This window comes from Protobothrops mucrosquamatus, unplaced genomic scaffold, assembly GCF_001527695.2.
Source record: "Protobothrops mucrosquamatus isolate PMUCROS unplaced genomic scaffold, P.Mucros_1.0 scaffold3820, whole genome shotgun sequence".
Lineage (NCBI taxonomy): Eukaryota > Metazoa > Chordata > Lepidosauria > Squamata > Viperidae > Protobothrops > Protobothrops mucrosquamatus.
This window is the reverse complement of record NW_015389772.1, coordinates 58,340-84,983: the sequence shown is the minus strand read 5'-3', so window position 1 is coordinate 84,983 and position 26,644 is coordinate 58,340. Positions and strand designations below refer to the sequence as shown.

At 44.2% G+C, this 26,644-nt stretch overlaps 1 protein-coding gene across 1 annotated transcript in view; it reads left to right on the top strand.

Annotated features, from left to right (window-relative positions):
* Positions 1 to 22,951, top strand: part of NEU1 (neuraminidase 1) — a 27,761-nt gene extending 4,810 nt beyond the window's left edge. Inside the window, exons 2-6 of the mRNA XM_015827629.1 lie at positions 8,906 to 9,098; positions 11,121 to 11,383; positions 16,392 to 16,577; positions 19,823 to 20,042; positions 22,628 to 22,951. Coding sequence (XP_015683115.1) covers positions 8,906 to 9,098; positions 11,121 to 11,383; positions 16,392 to 16,577; positions 19,823 to 20,042; positions 22,628 to 22,848 — 1,083 coding nt within the window. The 3' untranslated portion in view covers positions 22,849 to 22,951. The remainder of the gene's footprint in view (positions 1 to 8,905; positions 9,099 to 11,120; positions 11,384 to 16,391; positions 16,578 to 19,822; positions 20,043 to 22,627) is intronic.
* Positions 22,952 to 26,644: the final 3,693 nt, after the last annotated feature.

The window sequence follows — 26,644 nt, the reverse complement described above, 5'->3', positions numbered from 1 at the left end:
CCTGAGGAGACCCACTCTGTGGGAGCGTACAGGTCGGTGGGGGGTAATCTGTGGCAGGAGGCGGTCTCGAAGGTAACCAGGTCCGATGCCATGGAGCGCTTTAAAGATGATAGTCAGCACCTTGAAGCGCACCCGGAAGGCCACCGGCAGCCAATGCAGCTCGCGCAAAAGCGGTGTAACATGGGAGCGACGAGTCCCTCCCAACACCGCCCGCGCGACCGCATTTTGAACTAGCTGGAGCCTCCGGGTGCTCCTCAAGGGGAGCCCCATGTAGAGAGCATTGCAGTAGTCCAGGCGGGAAGTGACAAGGGCATGAGTGACCGTGCGTAGGGCGTCCCGGTCCAGAAAAGGCCGCAACTGGTGAATCAGGCGAACCTGATAAATGAACTCTCCCGCTTCCAAAAATAGAATAGTTTTGAATAGTGATGCTTACAGGCAAAGGAAATGTGCATAACCACCAAGGCTTTAAAATACCAATGGGGTTTGATCAGATCTCAACCCCGATTATATCAATGAGACACTGTAATATGTGGTATTTGTACACTAAAATCTCTGAATGGGAGAAGAAGGGGGGGAGGAAACCACTAACACCAGAATAGAATCAATTTGGTATAGTAGGTTAAGACAAGACAAGATGGGAGACTGTGAATCCTAGTCTGCCTTGGGCATGAAGCCAGTGGGTTACCTGGGGCCAGTCCCTCTCCCTCAGCCCTAGAAAGGAGGCAATGGCAAACCAATTCTGAAAAACCTTGCCAAGAAAACCGCAGGGATTTGTCTAGGCCAGGGGTAGGCAACCTTGGCTCTTTTATGACTGGTGGACTTCAACTCCCAGAATTCCTATGGCTCAGGAATTCTGGGAGTTGAAGTCCACCAGTCATAAAAGAGCAAGGTTGCCTACCCCTGGTAGGTAGTCTCCTAGAATCAGAGACGATAAAACGGATGGGGGGAAAAATAAGACAGCCCAAAACTGGTTTTGTATGAAGATCTTGCATGGATGCTTTCAAAGGGAGTTTGACTATCAGCTGATAGTAAGCGTCCTTTGGGTGTGGGTGTAGTGCTATTCAGGGATAATTTTAAATAATGTTATCATATTTTTATCTTGGTGAGACAGAGGGATTGGCTTAAAGTCCTCCAGCCAGCTTTTGTGCCAAAGGGAGTGTGATCTCATCCTAGATAATATGGGAAAAGATAGGATTCCTGCATTGTGCTAATCCAAGATGCGATTGGTTTAGTTTAAGTTTACAACTACATGTATCACTCTCTTTTGTAAACCGTGATTTTATTAAAGTATAGTTACATACTGTTTAATTGATTGTCAGCCGCCCTGAGTCCGCAAGGAGAAGGGCGGGATATAAATTCGAATAATAATAATAATAATAATAATAATAATACATGTGATAGTTTTAAGGCAGAGGGCTGCTTCTCGTCTTTGAGTAGTGGTGTAGGGTTGCAATTCAAGATGAAAGCTAGGCTAAAATATTAAAACAACCAGTTTAGTTTAGTGATTAAAGTACTGGCCCAGAAACCAGGAGACTGAGTTTTATTTCATCCTATGCCTGAAAATGGCTGGCAGCCCAACTCACCTCAGGATTCTTGTGGGTAAAAAAGGAGGAGGAAGGAGGGAATATCAGTATGTTTGCCGCCTTTGGTTATACATGAAAAGACAAGATAAAAATCTAAAGAGTTGTTAATTAAAGAAAAATAATTATATATGTATAATTTATATTATTATATTATCCCAAGAATGGTTGGAAACTGATCAAAGAGAGAAGTAACCTGGAATTAAGGAGAAACTTCCTGACAGTGAGGATAATTAACTAGTGCAGGGGTGCCAAACTCAATTTCATTGAGGGCGGCATCAGCATTGCGGTTGCCCTGGGGGGGGGGGGGTGTGGCCTACTGGGTGGGCGTGGCCAGCTCTACATCATTCGCATCAAGGGTGCTTGCGGGGGCCTGGGCAGGAGTGGGACAGATCTGAGGGTCTCTGGCAGAAGAGGGTGGGATCAGGGCAAGTGCCAAGGCATGGTCCACTGGAGGAGCCTCACTGTTCCTCTCAGGCCAGGCGGGAAGAGGCTCGATGGTGGTGCAGGCTGCCGGGAGCCCTGGGCAGCAGAGGTCAAACGCCCAGCCTGGCCCTCGAGCACCCGCGGCACCAAGCCCAGCCCCAGTTCCCCAAGGGGGCGCCCAGCTGCACTTAACACCTTCTCAAGGCTGCTGCTGCTGTGCTTGCTCTCCTTAGCCAGGTTGCTCATGATGGGTACCAGGGCAAAGTCAGAGGGAGGCCCATTCCCTCTCCATGGGAGGAGACCCGGCTTTGTATCCAAAGCTTCCTTAGCAATAGGATGGGAGACCCCCAGGATAGGCCAGGAGGAGGGGGCAAGGGGATGGGGAAAGGGCAGCAGGGCAGGACTAAGGCAGGAACTTCCCTCAGACCCTCCCTCTCCTTTTTTCCTTCCTAAGTACAGAGTGGTGGGAAAATATTTGAGATGAGGGAGGAAGAAAAACAGGCAAGAAACGCAGCTGGGGAGGGGTCACCCTTCGTGAGGAATGAAGAAATGCACTATCACTTGGAAGTGGCCAGCACATGGCCCTCACCTACTTCACATATCTGGCTTGGTGGGCTCTGGAGGAGGGGATGCCATGAGTAGTGTGAGAGTCAACATGACCTGCACAATGCCATCCAGCCCCCAGCCTGCCCGGTTTCGGCAGGCAGCGAGGCACTCTCCTCACAGCGCCGAGAGGCTGAGCCAGGCGGTGCGAATCTGAAAAAAAGTGTGATGCTGCCCAGCCCCCAGCCTGCCCGGTTTCGGCAGGCAGCGGGGCGCTTTCCTCACAGCGCCGAGAGGTTGAGCCAGGCGGTGCGAAGCTTGCCAGCTTTGCACCTTGCTGCCTGCTGCAACTGGGCAGGCTGGGGGCTAGGCAGCATTGCACTTCTCATCCAATTTGCCCCACCCGGCTCAGCTCTTGGTGCTGTGAGGAGAGCGCCCCGCTGCCTGCTGAAACCAGGCAGGCTAGGAGCTGGGCGGCATCGCGTTTCTTTTGGGATTTGCGCCACCCAGCTCAGCCTCTCGGCGCTGTGAGGAGAGCACCCCGCTGCCTGCCAAAACTCCCCGCTGCCTGCCAAAACTCCTCCGGCTCATCAAGCCGGATATGTGAGGTAGGCGAGCACCATTTGCTGGCCACTTCCAGGCGATGGTGCATTTATCCATTCCTCACAAAGGGTGACACCTCCCCAGCGCGCACCCAGGGGGTGGGGCTGACGCAGCAGGGGCTGGTTCCTCGCTGGTTCCTCGCTGGTTCCAGGGCCTTGTGGAGCTATGACTGAATGCATTTCAGCATAGATGGCCACCACAAAATTGTACATTGGCTCCCGGCCGGCCTGGGCCAGGGCCAAGGCAGTGGGGGCCGTTCCCTCACTGTTTCCAGGATGGCTTCGCGAGCCACATGAAACCACTTCGCGGGCCACATCCGGCCCCGGGCCTTGTGTTTGACATGTCTGAACTAGTGGAACAGTTTTGCCTCCAGGAATTGTGGGTGCTCCACCACTGGAGGTTTTTAAGGAGAGACCGGACAGCCACCTGTCTAAGATGGTATATAGGATAGGTTCTCCTGCTTGAGCAGGGGGCTGGACTAGAAGACCTCCAAGGTCCCTTCCAGCTCTATTCTATTTGATTCGATTCGATTCTATATTATATAACTGAGAGCCAGTTAGCTATAAAAGACAGTGAACTCTGAGTTCTAGTCTTCCCTTAGACATGAAGCCAGCTAGGTGACCTTGGGCCAATCCCTCTCTCTCAGTCCCAGGAAGAAAAAATGTGCTAGGCCAGTGATGGTGAACCTTTTAGAAATCGAGTGCCCAAACTGCAACCTAAAACCCACTTATGTATGGTCAGGTGCCGGGTGGGTGTGGCCAATTGGGTGGGCATCGTCCATTGGGTCGGCGTGGCTGCAGTGGTAACGCCAGACTGGGTGGGACTAAAAAGTTCAATCAATTCCAACTTTGCGAGATCTTTTTTTTTACCGCGAGAAGTTGAAATTGATTGATTGAACCTTTTTTTTTTTTTGCACACGGTGGCAGAGGCCTAAAGCGAAAATATTTTATAAAACCCAGCTGAAGGCCTAGGACTGGGGCGACGGCGCGCATGCCCACAGAGGGGGCTCTGTGTGCCACCTGTGGCATGCGTGCCATAGGTTCGCCACCACGGTGCTAGGCACTTCCAAGCTGGGAATTTATCCATGTAGTCACCAGGAGTCAAGATTGACTTGAAGGCACAGGGAAAAAATTGCTGAACAGGTAACCTTCGGCTTACAACCAAAACTGAGCCTGGAATTTTGGTCATAAGTTGTTGTGTTTGTAAGTCAAGTCACCACATGACCGGAGTCATTTTTACAATGGTCATTAAATGCAATATCATGGCTTTCATGCAAATCACATGGCCATAAGTCCAAATCCAGTTTATCCAATGGGTGGGGTTTTTTTTTGCCAGAAAACAGCAAAAAAAGTCCAAAGATGCGATCATGTGACCTCAAGTTTCTACAACCTGTTGTAAATGTGAGCCAATTGCCAAGCGCTAGAAATGTGATGATCTGACTGCAGGGATGGTACGGCAGTCCTAACTGTAAGGACGGGTCATAAGTAACTGGTTTTTGAGTCCATTGTAACTTTGGTCTTTAGGCAACTGGTTCTGAAGTCAAAGATTACTTGTAATTTACATATTTAATCATTTTCCCTTCTGTGGGAAGTTAACCCAGAGAAGGAAATATTAAAAAGGCAGGAAAAATATTGTTCACCAAGAGGACTTTTAAAAGCATTTTTTTGAAAAGCAGAAACCAAACCTGGCCTCATCTTTTTGCCCAGGGCAGTAGCTAGTCTTATACATATGCAGATGTGGAACCATCAGGAAGTTTGGAGCCAGGGATCTCAAGACAAAAGAAGCTCTTAAGAGTCATTAGCCCCATCACCTGGGAAGCAGGATATGATAATGGGATTAAACCACAGATATCAAGGCCTAGAAAAACACTCAGAAATAGCCTCAAAGTTCATGCCANGTTCATGCCACAGGAACAGGAAACTACTCCAAGCAGGGCTGGGAGGGGGTATAAAAAGGCCTTCTACCCATGTGCTCTCTCTCTTTTCTTCTCCTCTGCTGCTTATCTGTCTTCTGCAATAAACTGTAACCTTCTTCCCAAAGCAGTCGCCATGTTTGCTTATTTATTCCCGGCTTGGATGAACCAGGATGAAGACTTACTTCTAACACTTCTATTAACAATAACAGTTATAAATTGATTATTACTTTGGAGGAGCTGCTGGCTGCCCCTAAAACGTTGGGCATAATATTATCCTCGGAGGCCACTTACACCCCAGTTTACTTTTAAAAAACCATAGTTAATGTTTGTTTGGGGGGGTGTATAAAATCCATATTTTTAACTTCAAACTCATGATAGAACTAGATGAGATTTAATGTCACAGTGAGTCTGTAGGAGTCAAGAAACATTCTGCTGTTTGCAAAATGATTCATCTGCACCTCTGATCACATGCCTGGCAGATAACAGGAAATGTCAGGGGTATGTAAGAAGCAATGGAAATTTGTTTGACGGTTTTGTCAGCTTTATAATATTCCATATCACGCTTTTTCTCCATGGAACTCAGCATTTCTCCATGGAACTCCCCTTTTCTTTTATGAAACCTGAAATTATCAGAATATTGGATTTGCTTTGTTATATATACTGTTCCACTACCTTGAGTAGTTTCTTTCTTTTTTTTTCTTTTTCTTTTTTTTGTGATTTCTAAATATGCTTAGTTCTGATGGGGATTTTTTTTTTTCCTTGGGGCTTTTGGAGGAAAAAATGGGAGACTGAAAAGCAGAACCAACGATTGTGGTGAATAATAAAGAGCCGGTGAGTAAACCAGCTCTTCAGAACTTTTGTGGTCAAGGAGAGGACAGGAGATTGCCCACATGAGCTCTAAACAGTTGTTGCTTACAAGGAGATCAGAAGACAGTTGTCCCTGCTGGGTTCTGAGTACTGGGAAATAACAGAAATAACCGTCTTGCTCACAACCACAGTCGACGCCTTTTAAAAGACATTATGTTCATAAACTTCCCTTTTTAATCACGTTTAGATATTGCTTGTTAACTATTTTTTAAGATATTAGAGACCTAAAAATACACTGTAATTAATTGGGAATATAAAATGACACAAACTATTTGAACATTGAAAACACCAAAGGACATTTGGAGAAATAGATCCAGAAGTTAGTATAATGTCAATATCAATGTTTGCTTCTATGCTTAGACATGGTCCCAAAAAATGTTACAAAAAAAACCAGCAAACGAGGAACAAGTTTTTATTTGGCAAGACAAGAGACCAAAAGTGAGGCTGCAAATAACTACAAGAATGACATGAAAAAGGACAACTCTCTGTACCTACTGGCTGAAGAAACTGGCTGATGCTTTAAAAATCAAAAGAGAAATTCACAAAATAAACCAAAAGAGTGACCTGGATATTTTTTTTTATTGGATTTACAAAAGAGGCTTGTTAAAAAAAAATTTTTAGAATCTTGTGAGAAAAATCAAGAAAAGAAATCAAATTCTATGGACTAAAGATTAAGACTGTTAAAAGTAAAAGGAAGGAATATAACATTGGTTTCTTTGATCAAGTTTAAATTAAGATATGTTGGTATTTCTGGCTAGCCTTATTTGGACTTTCTGCTAGAACTGAAAAGATGATGCATTATGGATTTCTCTATACATAAAAACTGGGTCAGATAAAGAATTAAAAGACGGTGAAGCATTACAAAAACCTTTTATATTTGTTATGATGAAGGTTGGAAGTAATTTATGCATTTTCTTTCTCTTAATTATATTCTTGCTTTTCTTTCTTTTTTTCCCATTTTCTGCGCTTTTTTCCTTTTTTTCTCTTTTTTTCTATATCTTTGCATTTTCACTTTTACTTTCTTTTTATTTGTATTAGATTTGATTATTGTAACTAAAATCCTTAATAAAAATTACATTTATTGGAGGGTGGTTTTTTGTTTTTTGTTTGTCTCGTGGCTAAGTTGTTGCTCTCTTACACATTTTTTGTGAAGTTGTTCCCTCAACTTCAAGATTCTGACAACTAATTCCCTTTTGGTATTCAGTGTTTCTATTTCAGTTCTGGTTTTATCCCATTTTTCACTCTTAAGAAAGTCTCATTGTATTCAACCACACTATAACCCTAAGAATACAGCTATGCAGTTGAAGAGTGTTAGCTTGTTTCTTACTTGTTTTTATTGTGTTTCAGGATTTGGGTCCAAAAGTGAACAGACTTAATTTGGTGCAAAGGATTAGTCCATTAGTGTGAGAAAGTGGCAAGAAGGACACAAGCAACAGGGAGAAAGCAGAACTCATTTTTTGCATCCATCTTTACACAAAGGGAAAAAACAGTCCAACCTATCAAAAACAGTACCATTAAAAAACAGATTAGAAACACAATTTAAGATAGGCAAGAAAATGGTGACTATTTGTCTACCTTAGATGAGTTCAAATCACCAGGACCAGATGGACTAGACCCCAAGGTTCTGAAGGAACTGGCAGATGTGACCTCAGAACCACTGAACTATATCTTTCAGAGATCGTGGAGCACCGGGGAACTACCAGAGGACTGGAAAAGAGCTGATGTAGTTCCCATCTTCAAAAAAGGGGAAAAAAATGGATCCAGGAAACTACAGACCTATCAACCTGACCTAAATACCTGAGAAGATTCTGGAAAAGATAATCCAGCAAAGAATTGGCAAACACCTAGAGGCAAACAAAGTCATAACCAAAAGCCAACATGGGTTTGTCGAAAACAGAGCATGCAAGACAAATCTTATTGCATTCTTTGACAAGTGGACCAGAGAAATGCTGTGGATATAATTTACTTGGACTCCAGTAAGGCATTTGATAAAACAGACCACAACCTACTACTTGATAAGAGAAGAATGTGAGTTAGACAGCATCACCACCAAATGGATTTGTAACTGACTGAGCAACTGCGCTCAATGTGTAGTCCTCAATGGAATCTACATGGAGAGAAGTATGCAGTGGTGTACCCCAAGGCTCTGTTTTAGGCCCATTACTCTTCAATATCTTCATCAATGATTTGGATGAAGGGATATATGGGGAACTCATCAAATTTGCAGACGACACCAAGCTGGCAGGAATAGCCAACACTCCAGAATATAGGCTTAAGATACTGGAGGATCTTAACAGACTTGAACATTGGCGCTATCTAACAAAATGAAATTCAATGGTGAAAAATGTAAGGTTCTACATTTAGGCATGAAAAACCAAATTCACAGGTATAGTATAGGTGGTACCTGGCTCAATAGTAGTAACTGTGAGAGGGATCTCAGAGTCCTAGTGGACAATCCCTTAAATATGAGCCAGCAGTGTGCTGCAGCTGCCAAAAAAGCCAACACAGTGCTAGGCTGCATTAACAGAGGGATAGAATCAAGATCACGTGAAGTGTTAATACCACTTTACAATGCCTTGGTAAGGCCACACTTGGAATACTGCATAAACTAGTTTTGTGTACCTCCTTCATTGTTCTTGTTTAAGTATTTATTTAGACGAAAGATTATTGAGGATTGCTATGATTGATTTAGTTGTATTGTAATATATCAATTTGAATATAATATGTCATTGGAGGGAAAAGAGAGGAGGTTTTTAATGACTTAATCTGAACTTTATGAATATGACTTTGTTTTGTGGACAATTGATTGCCCTGCCACCACGTTGTTTCTTAAGCACTTGTTTGTGCTTAAGAATGAAAAAACCAATAAAACTTGTTTAAAAAAAAAGAGAGATAATAGATAATGCTTCTTGTTTCTCCACCACTTCCTTGCGGCCCAGGCCTGATGATCTTCCCTGGTTTATCTTGGCAGGTGAAACCCCGCATCGTCATGGAGCAATTGCTCTGGGTCAGCGGTGGTGCAATCGGGGAGGTGGACACGTTCAGGATCCCTCTCATCACCGCGACGCCTTACGGCACCCTGTTGGCCTTTTCGGAAGCCAGGAAGACTTCTTCTTCTGACAGTGGAGCTAAATTCATAGCCTTTCGCAGATCGACAGACAAAGGTTTGTGAGGCTAAGAAGCAGGAGGGAATGGAATAGACCAGTGGTGGCGAACCTATGGCACGCGTGCCAGAGGCGGCGGCACTCAGAGCCCTCTCTGTGGGCACGCGCGCCATGTCCTGGAGATGGCAACCGTCCCTCTTCAACCAGCCGCCTGCTAACTCATCGAGGTCCCTCATGGTCGGATGCATCCCAGCACAGTTGGTTTCCCTCTCCCCCCCCCCCCGTTCCATTCCTCCTGGCCTTGCATGCTCTCCTTTTCCCGGGCACAACCCACTGCATCGCCTCCTCAGCTATCGGCCGGCCGGCCAGCTTCTCTGAATGCTGGCGGCAGGCTGTGGAGCTGCTGACAGACACTGTCGGCCCCATGCGCTCGCTGGCCTCTGTGTGTGGGGGCTGATGGTATCAGGCAGCAGCCGCCCCGGCCCCTGCCTCACCTTACCTCGCCTCACCCTGCAGGACGAGCCTCCTGCCCACCGCCCCACCTGCCAGAGACCCCCTGGATCTCTCCCAACCCTGCCCAGTCCCCACAGGGGTCCCTCCCCACGATCAACATCGAGGTGACCACGCCCACCTTGGCCATACCCACCCAGTCTGCCATGACCACCACAGCCACGCCCACCCAGTGGGCCACCTGGCACCCGGCAATAAATAAGTGGGTTTTGGGTTGCAGTTTGGGCACTCGGTGTCTAAAAGGTTCGCCATCACTGGAATAGACTGTGGTCTGTGTCTCAGTGGTAGAAGTCTAGGGGTGTTGGCAGATGCCTGCAGAGAAGCAACTAGAGGTGTAATTCTTGGGGATGATCCTGATTTCATCTAGAATCATAGAATCACAGGGCTGGAAGAGACCTTGGAGGTCTTCTGGTCCAACCCCCTGCTCTATTTAAAACAGTGCTTCTCAACCTTGTCAACTTTAAGCCGTGTGGACTTCAACTCCCAGTTTTTCCCAGCCAGAAAGCTTAAAGTTGACACAGTTGGAGAAATGTTGGTGTACAAAGTTTCCAACGATGTTCTGTGTTTATGGAATTTACAACCAGCTTTTCAGTCATCAGTCCATAATGTGGGCGCCTCCGAATGTTGTAGAATTACATCTCCCAGTTACACCCACCATCCCGTTATTACTGAAGCGGGGTGGCTCTATTGGAAGAAGCCTGGGTGTAAATTGGGAAAATCGCCTTAATAATTATATTAAGTCATAAGTCATAAACCTTTTTTAGTTGCTAAATCAGGGTTCTTCAAACTTGGCCCTTTTATGACTTGTGGACTTCAGCTCCCAGAATTCTTCAGCCAGGCACACCGGCTGAGGAATTCTGGGAGTTGAAGTCCACAAATCATAAAAGGGCCAAGTTTGAAGACCCCTGTGCTAAAAAAAATGGCTGTAAGTCAAGGACTGTCTATAATTACATTATACTACTCTGAGTTTGACTTGAATAAAATTGTAGGGTGTTGGGGTGGAGCTTATTGGTCTGTTCAACATTTCTTCCCTTTCCCCCATCCCCCAGTTCCTCTTTCTAGTATAATTCAGACCCTGAGTAGAAATATAGGTAATCCTCGACTTATGACTGCAAATGAGCCCAGAATTTCCATTGCTAAGCAAGAGAGTTGTTAAGTGAGTTTTGCCTCATTTTACAACCTTTCTAGCCACAGTTTTTAAGTGAATCATCACAGTTGTTAAGTTAGTAACAGGGTTGTAAAGTGAATCTGGCTTCTCCATTGACTTTGCTTGTCAGAAGGTCACAAAAAGTGATCACATGACCCCGGGACACTGCAGCCATCGTAAATACAGGCCAGTTGCCAAGCATCCAAATTCTGATCATGTGACCAGGGAGATGCTGCAATGGTCGTGAGTGTGAAAAGCGGTCATAAGTCACTTCAGTTCCATTGTAACTTTGAACAGTCACTAGACTAGACAAATGGTTGTAACTCGAGGATACCTGCAATCCAAGAGGAGGATGGTATCCGACTGAAAAAGCCTGGCCTGTGTAGAGCAGAGAAATGTAATCCATGATCTGCTTGTCCTTCTAGGTGCCAACTGGAGTCCAACTTCGTTCATAGTTGATGATGGTTCCCTCAAAGATGGTCTCAACCTTGGAGCTGTGGTGGTAGATTGGGAAAAGGACGTGGTGTTCTTGATATATACTCTCTGTGCACACTACTACGGATGCTCCACCGCCAGTGTCATGATAATCCGCAGCTTGGATGACGGGATCACATGGAGTCGTCCCCGGAACCTCTCTGAGGAAGTTGGCACAACCATGTTTGCGCCCGGACCAGGCTATGGCATCCAGGTGAGGCTACACATCGAACATAGAGGTGGTAAGAACGTGCTGAATTATTTGCTGTTTTTATTACCCCGTTTATACATGTTACAGTGATGGTGTAGGACTGGAATAGAACAATAGCTGTAGCATTGGGATCAATGCTAATATTGACCCGTATCAACTGCCATTTTACAAAAGAACAAATTTCTGCCACCCCTCCCAGGTAAACCAGAGAGCAAACGGGACTAGATGAACTAATTCTGCTTCGTTGTATAAGGCTACGTTAACAAAATAATAATAATAATAAAGTTGGAAGGGACCTTGGAGGTCATTGAGTCCAACCCCCTGCTCAGGCAGGAAACCCTATACCATTTCGGACAAATGGCTGTCCAGTCTCTTCTTAAAAACTTCCAGTGTTGGAGCATTCATCACTTCTGGAAGCAGGTTGTTCCATTGGTTAATTGTTCTAACTGTCAGGAAGTTTCTCCTTAGTTCTAGGTTGCTTCTCTCCTTGATTAGTTTCCATCCGTTGCTTCTTGTCCTGCCTTCAGGTGCTTTGGAGAATAGCTTGACTCCCTCTTCTTTGTGGCAACCCCTGAGATATTGGAACACTGCTATCATGTCCCCCCTCGTCCTTCTCTTCGTTAAACTAGACATACCCAATTCCAGTAGCCTTTCCTTATATGCTTTAGCCTCCAGTCCCCTAATCATCTTTGTTGCTCTTCTCTGTACTCTTTCTAGAGTCTCAGCATCTTTTTTACATCGTGGTGACCAAAACTGGATGCAGTATCCCAAGTGTGGCCTTACCAAGGCATTGTAAAGTGGTATTAACACTTCACCTGATCTTGATTCTATCCCTCTGTTAATGCAGCCTAGCACTGCGTTGGCCTTTTTGGCAGCTGCAGCACACTGCTGGCTCATATTTAGGTGATTGTCCACTAGGACTCCGAGGTCCCGCTCACAGTTACTACTATTGAGCAAGGTACCCCCTATACTATACCTGTACATTTGGTTTTTCTTGCCTAAATGTAGAACCTTACTTTTTTTCACCATTGAATTTCATTTTGTTAGATAGCGCCCAGTGTTCAAGGCTCTCAAGTCTGAAAGGGTCAGCTTTCCGTTACTACTTTTAACTGCTTGATCCATTGGGGTGGGTCCTTGCTAAGTTTCTTCCCCTGACCATTAGGCCACTGAGGCTCCCGCCTCTCTTGTCTGATTGTTTCCTAGGCAGCACCTCCTCCCCTCTTTCCCCAAGGTCATTCACACATGCCATCCTCAGGTTGCAATATGGAAAAGCATACAGGTCTGGTGACAGGTGTTTGGCTGGATTGTCAGTACTTTGTACAACTTCCCTGTTACTTATTTCCCCTCCTGTGATGGATATAAAGCGATATGGAGGTGGTACTAACACCACGCAAATTAAAATCAAATAGATGTTAAATATACAAATATTTGCTGGAGGTGCGAGAAAGAGATTGGAACATATAAACATATGTGGCGGGATTGTGACAGCGCACAAAAGATATGGGACATGGTGTTTAGGGAAATTAGAGAACTTTTGAAGGTAAATTTAGACATGTCACCGAGGATCGCATTACTGTTACTGGTGGAAAAACAAGATATAAATGAAGCAAAAAAAAGGAATTGATCGTAAATTTGATAATGGCAGCTAGAATAGTGATGGTTAAGTATTGGAGATGGAATTGGGATATTCAAAGAAATGAGCGGTATAATGAAATATGGAATATGGCAATAAATGATAAATTAAATTTTAAAAAGGGATGATTAAAGTAAACAATTATAATGAAATATGGGATGATTTTATAAAAACAGTCTTGGTGGAAGGCAAAGGGAATAAACCTGCTCAAGAATACATGCTGTTTTGGAGGGGATAAAGGCACAATATTGAAATATGTTGTATATTGTTAGTTGTTATATGAGATGAAATATAGGTAATAAAAATGGTCTCCAGGGGTGTGGGTGCACTGTAGTATTTGTATTTTTTTATACTGTTTTTTATTTAGATTTATATGTGTTATGTTTGTATTATTTGTATTTGAATAAAATAATTTTTTTAAAAAAAATTCCCCTCCTGTGATTAACACAGCCTTGATCTTAACTCTGACACAGAGTTAATACTTGGGTTAATCCCCTCCTGTGACTAAAAGTAAATACTTCATTTCATAGCCATCTATATCAGAGTTCCCCAGCATTTCCGTCTTTGCAGACTGGAGGGGGGGGAGGGGATTGTTTCGTGCAAGTGGCTGGCAAGCGCACACATCTTCATGCAGCTCCATTTGCGCAAGCACCATGCACGCGGGCCAACCGCTCACTTAAAATGAAGCGCATGCGCGCTCCCCCGCTGCTTGTCCAATTGAGAATGTGCGTGCGTTTCTGTGGCCTGGTTGCAAACCCCTCACAGTCTAATAGTGGGCCATAGCCTGCAGGTTGGGCACCCCCAGATCTATATTATGGAAATGTCTGTCAATTATGTAATTTCTTGAACTCATAGAATCACGAATCGTAGAATGTAATTTTGGAAAGGATCTTGGAAACCACCTAGTCTAATGCTTTGTCTATTGTGGAAATCTACTGCTACCCTATGTTATTTTTGTTCAATCGCTAAGTTGTGTCTGACTGCTCACAACACCATGGACCATAGACTGCCAGGCTCCACTGTCCTCCACTGTCTCCTAGAGTTTGCCCAAATTCATGTTCATTGCATCAGTGACACTATTTAACTGTCTCAACCTCTGCTGTCCCCTTCTCCTTTTGTCTTCCATCTTTCTTAACATCAGGGTCTTTTCCAGTGAGTCTTCTCTTCTAACTTGGTGGCCAAGCTTCAGCAGCTGTCCTTCCAAAGAACAGTCAGGGTTAATTAACGAAGATGATTAGGGGACTGGAGGCTAAAACCTATAAGGAACGGTTGCTGGAATTGGCTATGTCTTGTTTAATGAAGAGAAGGGAGAGGGGGGACATGATAGCCGTGTTCCAATATCTCAGGGGCTGCCACAAAGAAGAGGGAATCAAGCTATTCTCCAAAGCGCCTGAAGGCAGGACAAGAAGCAACGGATGGAAACTGATCAAGGAGAGAAGCAACTTAAAACTAAGGAGAAACTTCCTGACAGAACAATTAACCAATGGAACAACCTGCCTCCAGAAGCGGTGAATGCTCCAACACTGGAGGTTTTTAAGAAGAGATTGGACAGCCATTTGTCTGAAATGGTATAGGGTTTCCTGCCTGAGCAGGAGGTTGGACTCGATGACCTCCAAGGTCCCTTCCAACTTTATTATTATTATCATTATTATTATTATTATTATTATTATTATTATTATTATTATTATTATTATTATTATTATTATTATTATTATTATTATTATTATTATTATTATTATTATTATTATTATTTCCATTAGGACTGACTGATTTGATCTCCTTGCAGTACAAGGGACTCTCAAGAGTCTTCTCCAGCATCAGCTACTACATTATACCTGGTAGAAAATTATCCATCCATATCCAGAATATGTTTAACCATATTCCAAGAAGACTAATCATTAACAAGGCATAGATAATCCAGTTCTAATTGTTGGAGGAGAGGAAAAAAAGATACTTATAAGAAATGTGGGCATGAAGATATCAAAATCCATAGAACTCTCCAGATATATGGACACGAGCATCTATAGAAATCAGGCACTGATGTATAATTTATGTAGAAATAAGATTTATTCCTTCATATATGTATACACCTCTCTCTCTCTCACACACACACGCACAGTTTACAGAAATAAGGTACAGATGTGGAATTAAATAGGTTAAGCATACAAAAAAAATAAGGTGCAAGTACAGAAATTTTAAAAAGCTAGAACACTGGAGATAATATAGAAATAAGAAATGGAAGCCCAGTTACAGAAATCTAGAAGTAAACAGATAAACCTTCAGTTTGGTTTGCAGAGCAACGAAAGCTCCCTTGCAGCAAAAAAAGAAATAAAATGTACTTCTTGTTTGTGGCCTGTTTCATTCCTAAGAAGAACCTGTCAAAGTGATTGCAAGATCATGCAATGCACAGCTCACTGGGTGAAGGGCATATTTTTAAGATGTCGTACAAAACTTTCTCTGGTAGTAAGTTGTTAAACTTCTGCTAAAGGAACAGCTGGAGTTAAATAGAATCTGTTGCAATGGAGGGGAGGGGAAAGGCCATCCCAGATCAGCTATTGAAAAAAGCCTTTCCCCAATCTTAAGCAGAGGCAGCATTTTCATAGAAGAACGAAGTGCGCCCTTGCCTTTCCCTTTTGAGAAAGGGATGGAGGAGAGAAGAAGAGCAGTGCAGTGGCAAAGGAAATAGCAATTAAGTGCTCACGTTCCTAGCTGACATGCCCAGTAAACCAGAGAAGACCCACGGTGTTGCTTCCAAGCAGAGTTCTTTATTGCTCCATACCAGGGGTAGGCAACCTTGGCTCTTTTATGACTCGTGGACTTCAACTCCCAGAATTCCTGAGCCAGCCATGCTGAGGGAAAAGGGAGAGGTTTCCAAGCTGAGCCATGCTGGCTCAGGAATTCTGGGAGTTGAAGTCCACGAGTCATAAAAGAGCCAAGGTTGCCTACCCCTGCTCCATACCTATACACAGAATCTTGCCAAACTGAAGCACTCTGCTATCTACATCAAGCATCTACTCTGAGAACATTAGTGTCGGAGAGAGACTGGCTGAGCCAGGGGGAGGAATCAAGTGGGGAATTAGTCTGGAATTTCTACATAGGCACAAGTGGGCAAGGTCCGACTCTCCCCCTGAATGCCGTTGAACCTTATCCAGAGAAGATTCCTGAGTTACAGGGATGAGCAATAAAGTAGCTAATTGAACTCTTCACATGTGGATCTGGTTGTCCATGCCTGAGAGTTAGAGAGCTGATGTCTTCACCCTCTTCTCTCACACAACATATCTGGACTGTCTTGTCATTCCTCTGAAATGCACCTCTTCCCACTTTGGGGATCCAGTCCACTATATCCCACCACACTAACCAATCTGTCCTGGTTTGCAGAAACGCTACGAGCCCAAGAAGGGACGCTTGATCGTTTGTGGTCATGGGACTTTAAAGCTGGACGGGATCTCCTGCCTCCTCAGTGATGACCACGGCATGACCTGGCTTTACGGGAGACAGCCCTTGCATGGCATCCCTTACGGACTGCAGAAGAATTACAGTGACTTTAATCCTGATGAATGCCAGGTCAGTATAACTGTGACGGTCGAACCTTGGCTATTTGGGTATGATGTCTCATGAAGAATCAAAGAAGGCACTGATTTAGAACATAATTTGTAGATGGTGGACATTTATACCCGACTTTAGGGAAAATATGAGAGAACCACTGAGCAAGCTATTAAGGAGGAACTTGAAGAACAAATTACCCAGATCAGAGATTGAAGAAAACCGTGAGAAAGAAACACTAATCAAGGCAGGGCTAGTGTTTGTTTCTCATGATTTTCTTCCGTCTCTGACCTGCATAATTTGTTCTTCAAGTTTGCTATAAGGAAGGACAGGACAAAGACTTGGGACAGGTTTTTCAGGATTGTTTTCAGCTCTTCAAGCTAGGCCCAGTCAGGAAACAGACATTGCAGGAATTTCAGAAATGCTATTTTATTGTTGTGAGGAATACATCAGTAATCTTGAAAGCCCAAACAAATGTCTCTGTGTCCCCTCTTAGGAAATAAAATCAAGGTGAGTTGTTTTGAGTTTCTGTCTCACACTTCCTTCAATCTGTGGACTGTGTAATCCCTTCCTTCCTTCCTTCCTTCCTTCCTTCCTTCCTTCCTTCCTTCCTTCCTTCCTTCCTTCCTTCCTTTCTTTTTCTTTCTTTCTCTTTCTTTCTTTCTTTCTTTCTTTCTTTCTTTCTTCTTTCTTTCTTTCTTTCTTTCTTTCTTTCTTCTTTCACAGCTCAATCTCTTCCTTTCTGATCAGCAACTTTTACATTTTTCCCAGGGTCAGTTCTACATTCCTTTTAGAATTGCAATATTCTAAATATTGCACAAGATTATCTCAGGTTATACTGTAGTTGTAGGATTCCAGAGGATTTCTGTTAAATGGAAAGTTAGTAAGTTCTCTACATTTTAAATGGATTTAAAAGAGAAAGGCAAACTGGACTGTAGCCTTCTTCATATTTCCAGAAAAGGAGCTTGAAACCCAGGCAATGTAATCCTGTATAAATTCATTCAGAATTTCATCCCGGTGAGTTCAGGAGGACTCAGAAAGGATGCCATACGAGAATAGATTGAAGATTACTGCAAGAGGGTCCCTAGAATTTGGCAGGCTAGCTCAGGGGTAGGCAACCTTGGCTCCTTTTATGACTCGTGGACTTCAACTCCCAGAATTCCTGAGCCAGCCATGCTGAGGGGAAAGGGAGAGGTTTCCAAGCTGAGCCATGCTGGCTCAGGAATTCTGGGAGTTGAAGTCCATGAATCATAAAAGAGCCAAGGTTGCCTACCCCTGAGCTAGGGACTTAAGCCAAATTGTGGAGTGCAGATGCTCTACTACAGTGGTGGCGAACCTTTGGCACGCGTGCCAGAGGTGGCACTCGGAGTCCTCTCTGTGGGCACACGTACCGTTGCCCCAGCCTCGCCTCCCTCCACAACCCCCTCACCAGCAGCCCCCTGGAGGAGAGTCGCCCCCGAGCGTGGCCCACACGGAGCAGCACAGCCAAGGACATGGCAGCCAGGCAGCGTAGACAAGACTCTGCCCTCATGCCTCATCCCGCACAGTTGATGCTGCAGGGCGCAGGCAAAGGGCGTGGCCGCCATGACGCTGCTGGGCTGCCTGGGTGATCTGCGGTGGGCGCTGGAGGCGGTGAGTGGCAGGTGGGGTGGGGGATGGGGTGGGGTGGGGTTGGAGATGGGGTGGAGCGGGGACGGGGCCAGTTTTTGGGCACTCAATCTCTAAAAGGTTCGCCATCACTGCTCTACTATATTTTGATGTGATGCCTCAGCTGTTTCATGGGACTGATACACGGGCATCTCTTCATTTTCTGAATGGTTCTGGAGACATGGACTCCGTGGACCCGGTCCTAATGACCTGCCAATACTATAGTGACACATGTTGACAACTTATGCCAATTCGTCTACCTATAGGTACTCCATGATTTACAACATTCATTTAGTGACCATTTGAAGTTACAGTGGCACTGAAAAAAGTGACTCATGACCGTTTTTCACACTTAAGACCATTGCAGCATCCCCATGGTGATGTCAAAATTCAGATGCTTGCAAAATTCAGATGTTCATATTTATGACGGTTGCAGTGTCCTTGGGATCACGTGATCACTTTTTGTGCAAGCCAAGTCAGTGGGGGAAGCCAAATACACTTTACAACCTCGTTACTAATTTAACAACGGCAGCGATTCACTTAACAAATGTGCAAGAAAAGTTGCAAAATGGGGCAAAACTCAACACATTTCTCACTTAGCCACAGAAATTTTTCCTTTCTGTGGTCATACGTTGAGGACTTACCTGTACTGTATTTTATAACTTGAGCCATAGATAGCCCAGAATCCTATGTACAGGTAGTCCTCGATTTACAATCATTTTTTTAGTGACCGTTCAGCACTGCAAAAAATGACTTATGACTGTTTTTCACACTTACGACCTAGCAGTATACCCGTGGTCATGTGATCAAAATTCAGACTAACCAACTGGCATGTATTCATGACGGTTGCAGTGTTCTTAGGGTCACGTGATCACTTTTTGTGCAAGCAAAGTCAATGGGGGAAGCCAGATTCACTTTACAACCCTGTTACTAACTTAACAACGGCGATGATTCACTTAACAACTGTGGCAAAAAAGGTTGTAAAATGGGGCAAAATTCACTTAAGAGCTGTCTTGCTTAGCAACAGGAATGTTGGGCTAAATTGTGGTTGTGAGTCAAGGGCTACCTGCAATCCAGACAGATTTGTTTGTTTGTTTATTAAACGTATATGCCGCCCATCTTGTCAAAGCCGCCTCTAGGCAGCTCATTTGAGTAATTAAACTACAATTAGGAGTTATTTCTTTCTGGTGCATAACCTTTGATGGTTTAAACCAGTGTTTCTCAACCTTGACAATTTTAAGGCATGTGGACTTCAACTCCCAGAATTCCACAGCCAGCAATGCTGGCTGTGGAATTCTGGGAGTTGAAGTCCACATGCCTTAAAATTGTGAAGGTTGAGAAACACTGGTTTAAACTAACTGGCAATGCAAAGTGTGAGATCTTACCCAAATGAGGAGAGAAAGAGTACTGGTGTTTATCCCAAATCATCTTTACTTCATTTGCAGGCTCATGTCTTCTGTGTAGTAATCATTTAACTTTAAAAACCATGAGCCTAGTCATTGTGACCCACAAACCGTGGCAATAGAAAGTGTGAGACCCTGCCCAAATATACAGGAAGGAGAGAATGTTATCGCTTCTCCCTAAATCTTCTCAGCTTCATCGGTCTCCTTTTCTAACAGCCCTATGAGCTACCAGATGGCTCCGTGGTGGTGAACGCCAGGAATGAGAATTTCTACCACTGCAGATGCCGCATCGTGGTACGCAGTTACGATGGCTGTGAGACCCTTCCGCTGGAGAACGTGAGATTTGACGAGCATTTAGTGGATCCTGCAGTGGCTGCAGGGGCTCTTGTCAAATCTGGTCTGGTTTTCTTCACGAATCCAGCCCATCGTCAGTTGCGTGAGTAAAAAAAAATAATAATCAAAATATTGGGATTGTCTCTCTCTCTCTCTCTGTTTATATATTTGCACCTGGGCATACAAGTTGCACAATGCTACTGTTTGTTGGACCTTAGTGCAGAGGTTTCCAACCTTTTGGGTACCAGGGACCAGTTCCGTGGAGAGAGGTTTTTCCATGGACCGCAGGGGGCATGTTTTCATGTGCTGCCTGCATCCCACGGATGGGGCTTTGCTTGTTTGTGCAGACTGGTTGCTGGCATGCCGTGGCCCAGTACTGGTCCACGGCCTGGGGGGTTGAGACCCCTGCCTTAGTGTATTAAACCGCAATTGGCCAAATTCACTCAAACCGGTGGGGTGGGAAATGTTTTTGCTGATTCTTTTTTTCTTTATACAGCGGTGCTCTCCCTATACACGTTGAAAGGTCTGCAATTGTCAAGAACAAATTTTCATAGCTGTAATAGTTTTACTTGTTGCGTACTTATAACTAAGCACAGTAAAGAGATGTAGCCAGGGTGGGTGCGGCCTACTGGGTGGGCGTGGAGGGAGTGAGTGTGACCTACTGGGTGGGCATGGCCAGCTCTACATTGTTCACGTTAATGGTGCCTGTGGGGGCCTGGGCAGGAGTGGGACAGATCTGAGGGTCTCTGGCAGAAGGGGTTAGGACCGGGGCAAGCGCCAAGGCATGGTCCACTGGAAGAGCCTCACTGTTCCTCTCAGGCCATGTGGGGGGGGGCTGGATGGTGGTGCAGGCTGCCCAGAACCCTGGGCAGCAGAGGTCAAATGCCCAGCCTGGCCTTCGAGCACCCGTGGCACCAAGCCCAGCCCCACTTCCTCAAGGGGGCGCCCAGCTGCACTTACCTCCTCCTCAAGGCTGCCGCTGCTGTGCTTGCTCTCCTTAGCCAGGTTGCTCATGATGGGTACCAGGGCAAAGTCAGAGGGAGACTGAATGCGTTTCAGCATAGATGGCCACCACAAAATTGTACATTGGCTCCTGGCGGGCCGGCCTGGGCCAGGGCCAAAGCAGTGGGGGCCGTTCCCTTACTGTTTCCAGGATGGCTTCGCAGGCCACATGAAACCACTTCGCGGGCCGCATCCTTGTGTTTGACATGTCTGCTCTAAAGGAAAACAAACATTTTAATAGCGATGTGGTGGTCGGATAAATTAGATAAGAAAAATAGAGAAAGGTAGAGAGTTATTTTGATGATGTATTCCTGGAAAAAATGAGGTGGTAAGAATACTATTTCAAAACTGATACAAGTCACAGGATTTTTAAGGGGAACCTGAAAAAAAAAAAAAGCTCAGGCAATTGTCTAGAAATAACCTTAAAACCCCAAGGACAGATTACCTATCAGAAGATAGGACTTTTGACTTTCACAGTTTTATCTGTAAACACATCCTGAAATTCTTGGAAATGACTGGATCCCTTGAAAACTTTTCAAGAGGAATGTAGAATAACAGTGGGTGTGGGGGAGACACGTGAGAATTTGAAACGTTTAACCCATTGAACCTCTTGTTAATATATGCAGATACCGCTAAACCAGTGTTTCTCAACCCTGGCAACTTTTAAGATAAGGGGACTTCAACTCCCAGCCTGCTGGCTGGGGAATTATTATTATTATTATTAATAATAATAATAATAATAATAATAATAATAATAATAATAATAATAATAATAATAATAATAATAATAATAATAATAATAATAATAATAGTTGGAAGGGACCTTGGAGATCATCGAGTCCAACCCCCTGCTCAGGCAGGCACCCTATACCATTTCAGACAAATGGCTGTCCAGTTCCTTCTTAAAAACTTCCAGTGTTGGCGCATTCACCGCTTCTGGAGGCAGGTTGTTCCATTGGTTAATTGTTCTAACTGTCAGGAAGTTTCTCCTTAGTTCTAGGTTGCTTCTCTCCTTGATTAGTTTCCACCCGTTGCTTCTTGTCCTGCCTTCAGGCACCTTGGAAAATAGTTTGACTCCCTCTTCTTTGTGGCAGCCCCTGAGATATTGGAACACTGCTATCATGTCCCCCCTCGTCCTTCTCTTCGTTAAACTAGACATACCCAATTCCAGTTCCTTATATGTTTTAGCCTCCAGTCCCCTAATCATCTTTGTTGCTCTTCTCTGTACTCTTTCTGGAGTCTCAACATCTTTTTTACATCGTGGTGACCAAAACTGGATGCAGTATTCCAAGTGTGGCCTTACCAAGGCATTGTAAAGTGGTATTAATACTTCACGTGATCTTGATTCTATCCCTCTGTTAATGCAGCCTAGCACTGTGTTGGCTTTTTTGGCAGCTGCAGCACACGGCTGGCTCATATTTAGGTGATTGTCCACTAGGACTCCGAGGTCCCTCTCGCAGTTACTACTATTGAGCAAGGTACCCCCTATACTATACCTGTACATTTGGTTTTTCTTGCCTAAATGTAGAACCTTACTTTTTTCACCATTCACCATTTCTGGGAGTTGAAGTCCACACATCTGAATGTTGGCAAGGCTGAGAAATATAGGTAGTCCTCAACTTACAGCCATTCATGTAGTGACCATTTGAAGTAACCGCTTTATGCATTCTTTCCTTTCCCTTGCAGGGGTCAACCTGACTCTGCGCTGGAGTTTCACCAACGGGTCTTCTTGGTGGAAAGAGCCCTTGCTGATCTGGAGAGGCTCCAGCGGCTATTCCTCCATGACAGCCCTGGAGGGAAATTCTCTGGGGGCCGATCACTGTCTCTTTATCATTTACGAGAAGGGCGAGGTCGAATATACAGAAAGCATCTCCGTGGCCAAGATTAGCCTCAACGGGCAGCTCTGATCATCCTTCCTGGGCTTTTTAAAACATTTTCAAAGTTTGTCATTGCAGGGAAAGGAAAATCTGTGCTGAGACTGGGGAGAAACCAAATGAACTGCTGTTGGGGGGGGGGAGTCTAAAGAATGCAATGGAAGGACACGGGTAGAGCTTGGGCATGTCCCAGCAGAAGTCGGAGCGGCTTTAGAAGACCACCTATTTATTCTCAAGTCATGCCCTGCACTTCTCTTTGTGCCTGCCTAATGGGCAACACACCCCTGAACCTCTCTTTTTATTTTTTTCTGGCCTTCTGAGGAAGAATCTGTTTTCCTGTGCTTTTCTCACGTTGATGAACGTGTGTGTGTAGATTTACAGAAATTGTGGGTAGATCGGGTAGGGATGGGCAGCTCCCTGGAAGAAAACACAAAGGCAGACTCGATCCGATTGGTGAAGGCTAAATTTATGCACTTTCTATTGACTTTCTCAAAAAAAAATAAAATAGAATCAGGCGCAGAAGGTGTTACTTGCTCGACCCCCACTAAAATCCACATGAGTGTGCCTGAGGGTTTGGGAGCAGAGGGTGCAGGAGAGCAAATCCCTTTTTCTTCTGCGTTGCCAACATCTGTGATTTCAAATGAATGTATTTAAAACCCGTTTCCCCATTTTTCTGATGGGACAGGTTGCCTGTGCGGCTTACAAAAACGTTGGGTCATGAATTTTAGAGCAGGGCTTTTCAACTTTTTCACCCATTGTACCACTTTTAGGATATGGCAATATCCGAGTACCACCAGTCGCCTAGCAAGGGGTCAAAAACTTGATGTCCAAAAAAAGGAAAAAAGTGATAAAGTACAGGTAGTCCTCGGCTTACAACAGTTCGCTTAGTGACTGTTTGAAGTTACAATGGCACTGAAAAAAGTGCCCCCCAAGCCACAGCCGAGCAAGACACCTGACTGCCCACCCGGTGGCGCTCTTCCTCCTGTCCGAGGTTTTCATTGTTGTGAGCATTTCTGTTGGGGATTGGCAGTGGGGGTGGGGTGGGGGGGTGTTTGGTTTTTATTCCCCCCGTCTGCTGGGTGGTTGCAGCAGGTTTTGGTCACTTCACGTGACCCTGGGACACTGTGACCATCATAAATATGAATCAGTTGCCAAGCATCTGAATGTAAATCACAAGACCCTGGAGAGGCTGCAACATTCCAGCTGATCGGCGCTTCTTCTGAGCTCAGCAGAAGCACCAGGATCAGCGCCGAGCTCCAGCTGGACCCTGGCGCTGATCCTGGCGCTTCCACTGAGCCCTGACAGCCCCGAAGAAGTGTCGATCAGCTGGAAAGCGGCACTGATCCTGGCGCTTCCGCTGAGCCCTGACAGCCCTGCAGCTCCAGCCATCTCTCGCTCAGTCTTGTGCGGTGCTGCCACCGGTTCAGCTCATTCCCCTCCCCCGCTACCACTTTTCTAGGATGGTCGTGTGTCACCTGCCAGGTGCCAATGTACCACAGGTGGTACCCGTACCACTGGTTGAAAAGCCCTGTTTTTGAGCACAAAAAAGGGGGGGCAGGCAGGGTGGCAAACAGATGACAGTTTTGAGGTACATTTGTAAACATATTTATGGAGATTCTCAGTCATCCAGGTCATGGTTGTCCCAAAGGTGCTTTTTCAAGAGGCAACTGGACTTCCTTTGTTTTTCCTTGAAGACGTTTCGCTTCTCATCCAAGAAGCTTCTTCAGTTCTGGCTGAAGTCCAGTTGGCTCTTGACAAAGCATCTTTGGATTGTAAAAATATTCTTCACTGAAATGAGCTGTTTGCATCTACTATTTCTCTGCCGATGGATTGCAGGAATTAATAATCCATGCCCCCACCTCCAAAATAAAACCCTTAGTTTTTACTCCTCCAGTACCTCAACATCAGCAAAATGGCTGCATTTTGGTGGCCTGTCTTTTAAGGACGGATTGTCAGTGGTTTGTACCCCATAGATTTTGTTCCCTTTTCTACCCTAAACATTCCAAGTTTACCAACCTAAAGCTGTAAAGTTTGAGAAATGCTGCTCTAACCAGTTAGAGTGTTTACCCTTACTTATATTTTAATGATGAATCTTCATGGATGTGTTTCTTTATGCCATAAAGTTGTGGCCACTTTGGGCTAGAGGATAATCTACACACATTCTGCTTTTCATTCACACAGCTCTTTGTGAGTCGATATTGAGAACTTAGTCCTCCAGCTATGTCCTCTATAAAGTCCATACCGTGACTGTGTGAATCAGTTTAGCCCTCCAGGCAATTATTTTTCCCCCTTTTCCTTTAATGTGCAATCTTATTTGATGGGTCAAGTTTTGGGAAATTGATTTTTTAAAATTATTGGTGGGATAGTCATTTTGTTTTCAACATTTTTTTATTAATTGATTGGTTATTAAACCATCAAAGTCATTTTTGATGTGGGTATTAGGAATGGAAAACAACTAGATAGCAGATAATCAGTCAATGAGTCAAACAATTTAACACCCTGGCAGGTGGCCAGCTTGGGTCCACTCTCCAAAATTCTTTTCATCGTTTAAAAGACGATAAGATGGTAATTTCTGATACCAGAATCACCCATACAAGAGTGAATACAGTTAATAAAGCCACAACACTCACCTTGAGCTCCAGGCAACAGTCAGGTAGCATAATTGATGTCATGAGCCTAATTTTGGGACAATATCTGGGCTCAAGGACATGATGTACGCTATAGATTTACACAGGCTGATCAGAAGCGTCATGGAATAAAAAGCTTTAGTAGTTGATAAATTGAGCAAGGACTTTTTTCATTTTGAGCATGACAATTTTAAGCAAGGCTGCTAGTTACATGGTGGGAATGGCTTATTTTGATCAAGGGGTGCTAACCTTTATTTATTTATGGGCTCTGCTTACAGCACCAGATCCCAGGAGGGCTTGAGCAACAGCCAATTAAAAGCAAATCTTTGCAAAATGTCCTCCCAAGGAAACTACAAGACATAATTGTCTAAAACAAGGAAAACTCAAAAAGAAGAGGGGAGGGAACCGTTATTTCTGTCGTGACAGTTTTATTTATTTATTTTAATCTTGATGTTTACGTGGTTTGCCTTTTTTAATCTTCAGTTTTATGAGGAGTGCCTTTATCCAGACATTGGAAGTAAACTCTCTTCAGTTACTGGAAGATATTAAACTTGTTAATGAAATTAACGAAATGTGATTCCTTTTGTTAAATCAGCAGAGGTTCATCCCAGACTTCAGCTTCTTGGACCATAACTTATATTTTATATATCTGTATATATACACTTCCCCACCCCTTTGGAGAAATTAATGAAAAGGCTTAGTATTTTTTTAACTGTTTTATTGCTGACTGGGTGGCAAAGGAACATGCCTTATGGTTTGGATGATTAGGAAAAATAGATAATAGAAAAAAATTGTTTTTGTAACCATGAAGTATGAGGTAATTTTGTATGTGTACTTAATAATTGTAAAGAAACTTGGAAGGTTCTTTCTTTCTTTCTTTCTTTCTTTCTTTCTTTCTTTCTTTCTTTCTTTCTTTCTTTCTTTCTTTCTTCTTTCTTTCTTCACTTTTGGGTTTTTCTCTGTTACCTGATCCTTTTTACTCCTTTCTTTTTACTTTACATTAGTCCTTGTTAGTTTTTATCCCCTGTTTAAAATATTTAATAAAAAGTATTTTTTAAAAAGTATTTTTTTTAAGCATCATTGTCACTTCAGCCTATTTCAGGATACAGGCACCCATACTCTAATCACCTCCCGTCTTGACTACCGCAATACCCTCTAAATTGGACTGCACTAAAAAAGTATCCAGAAGCTTCAATTGGTTC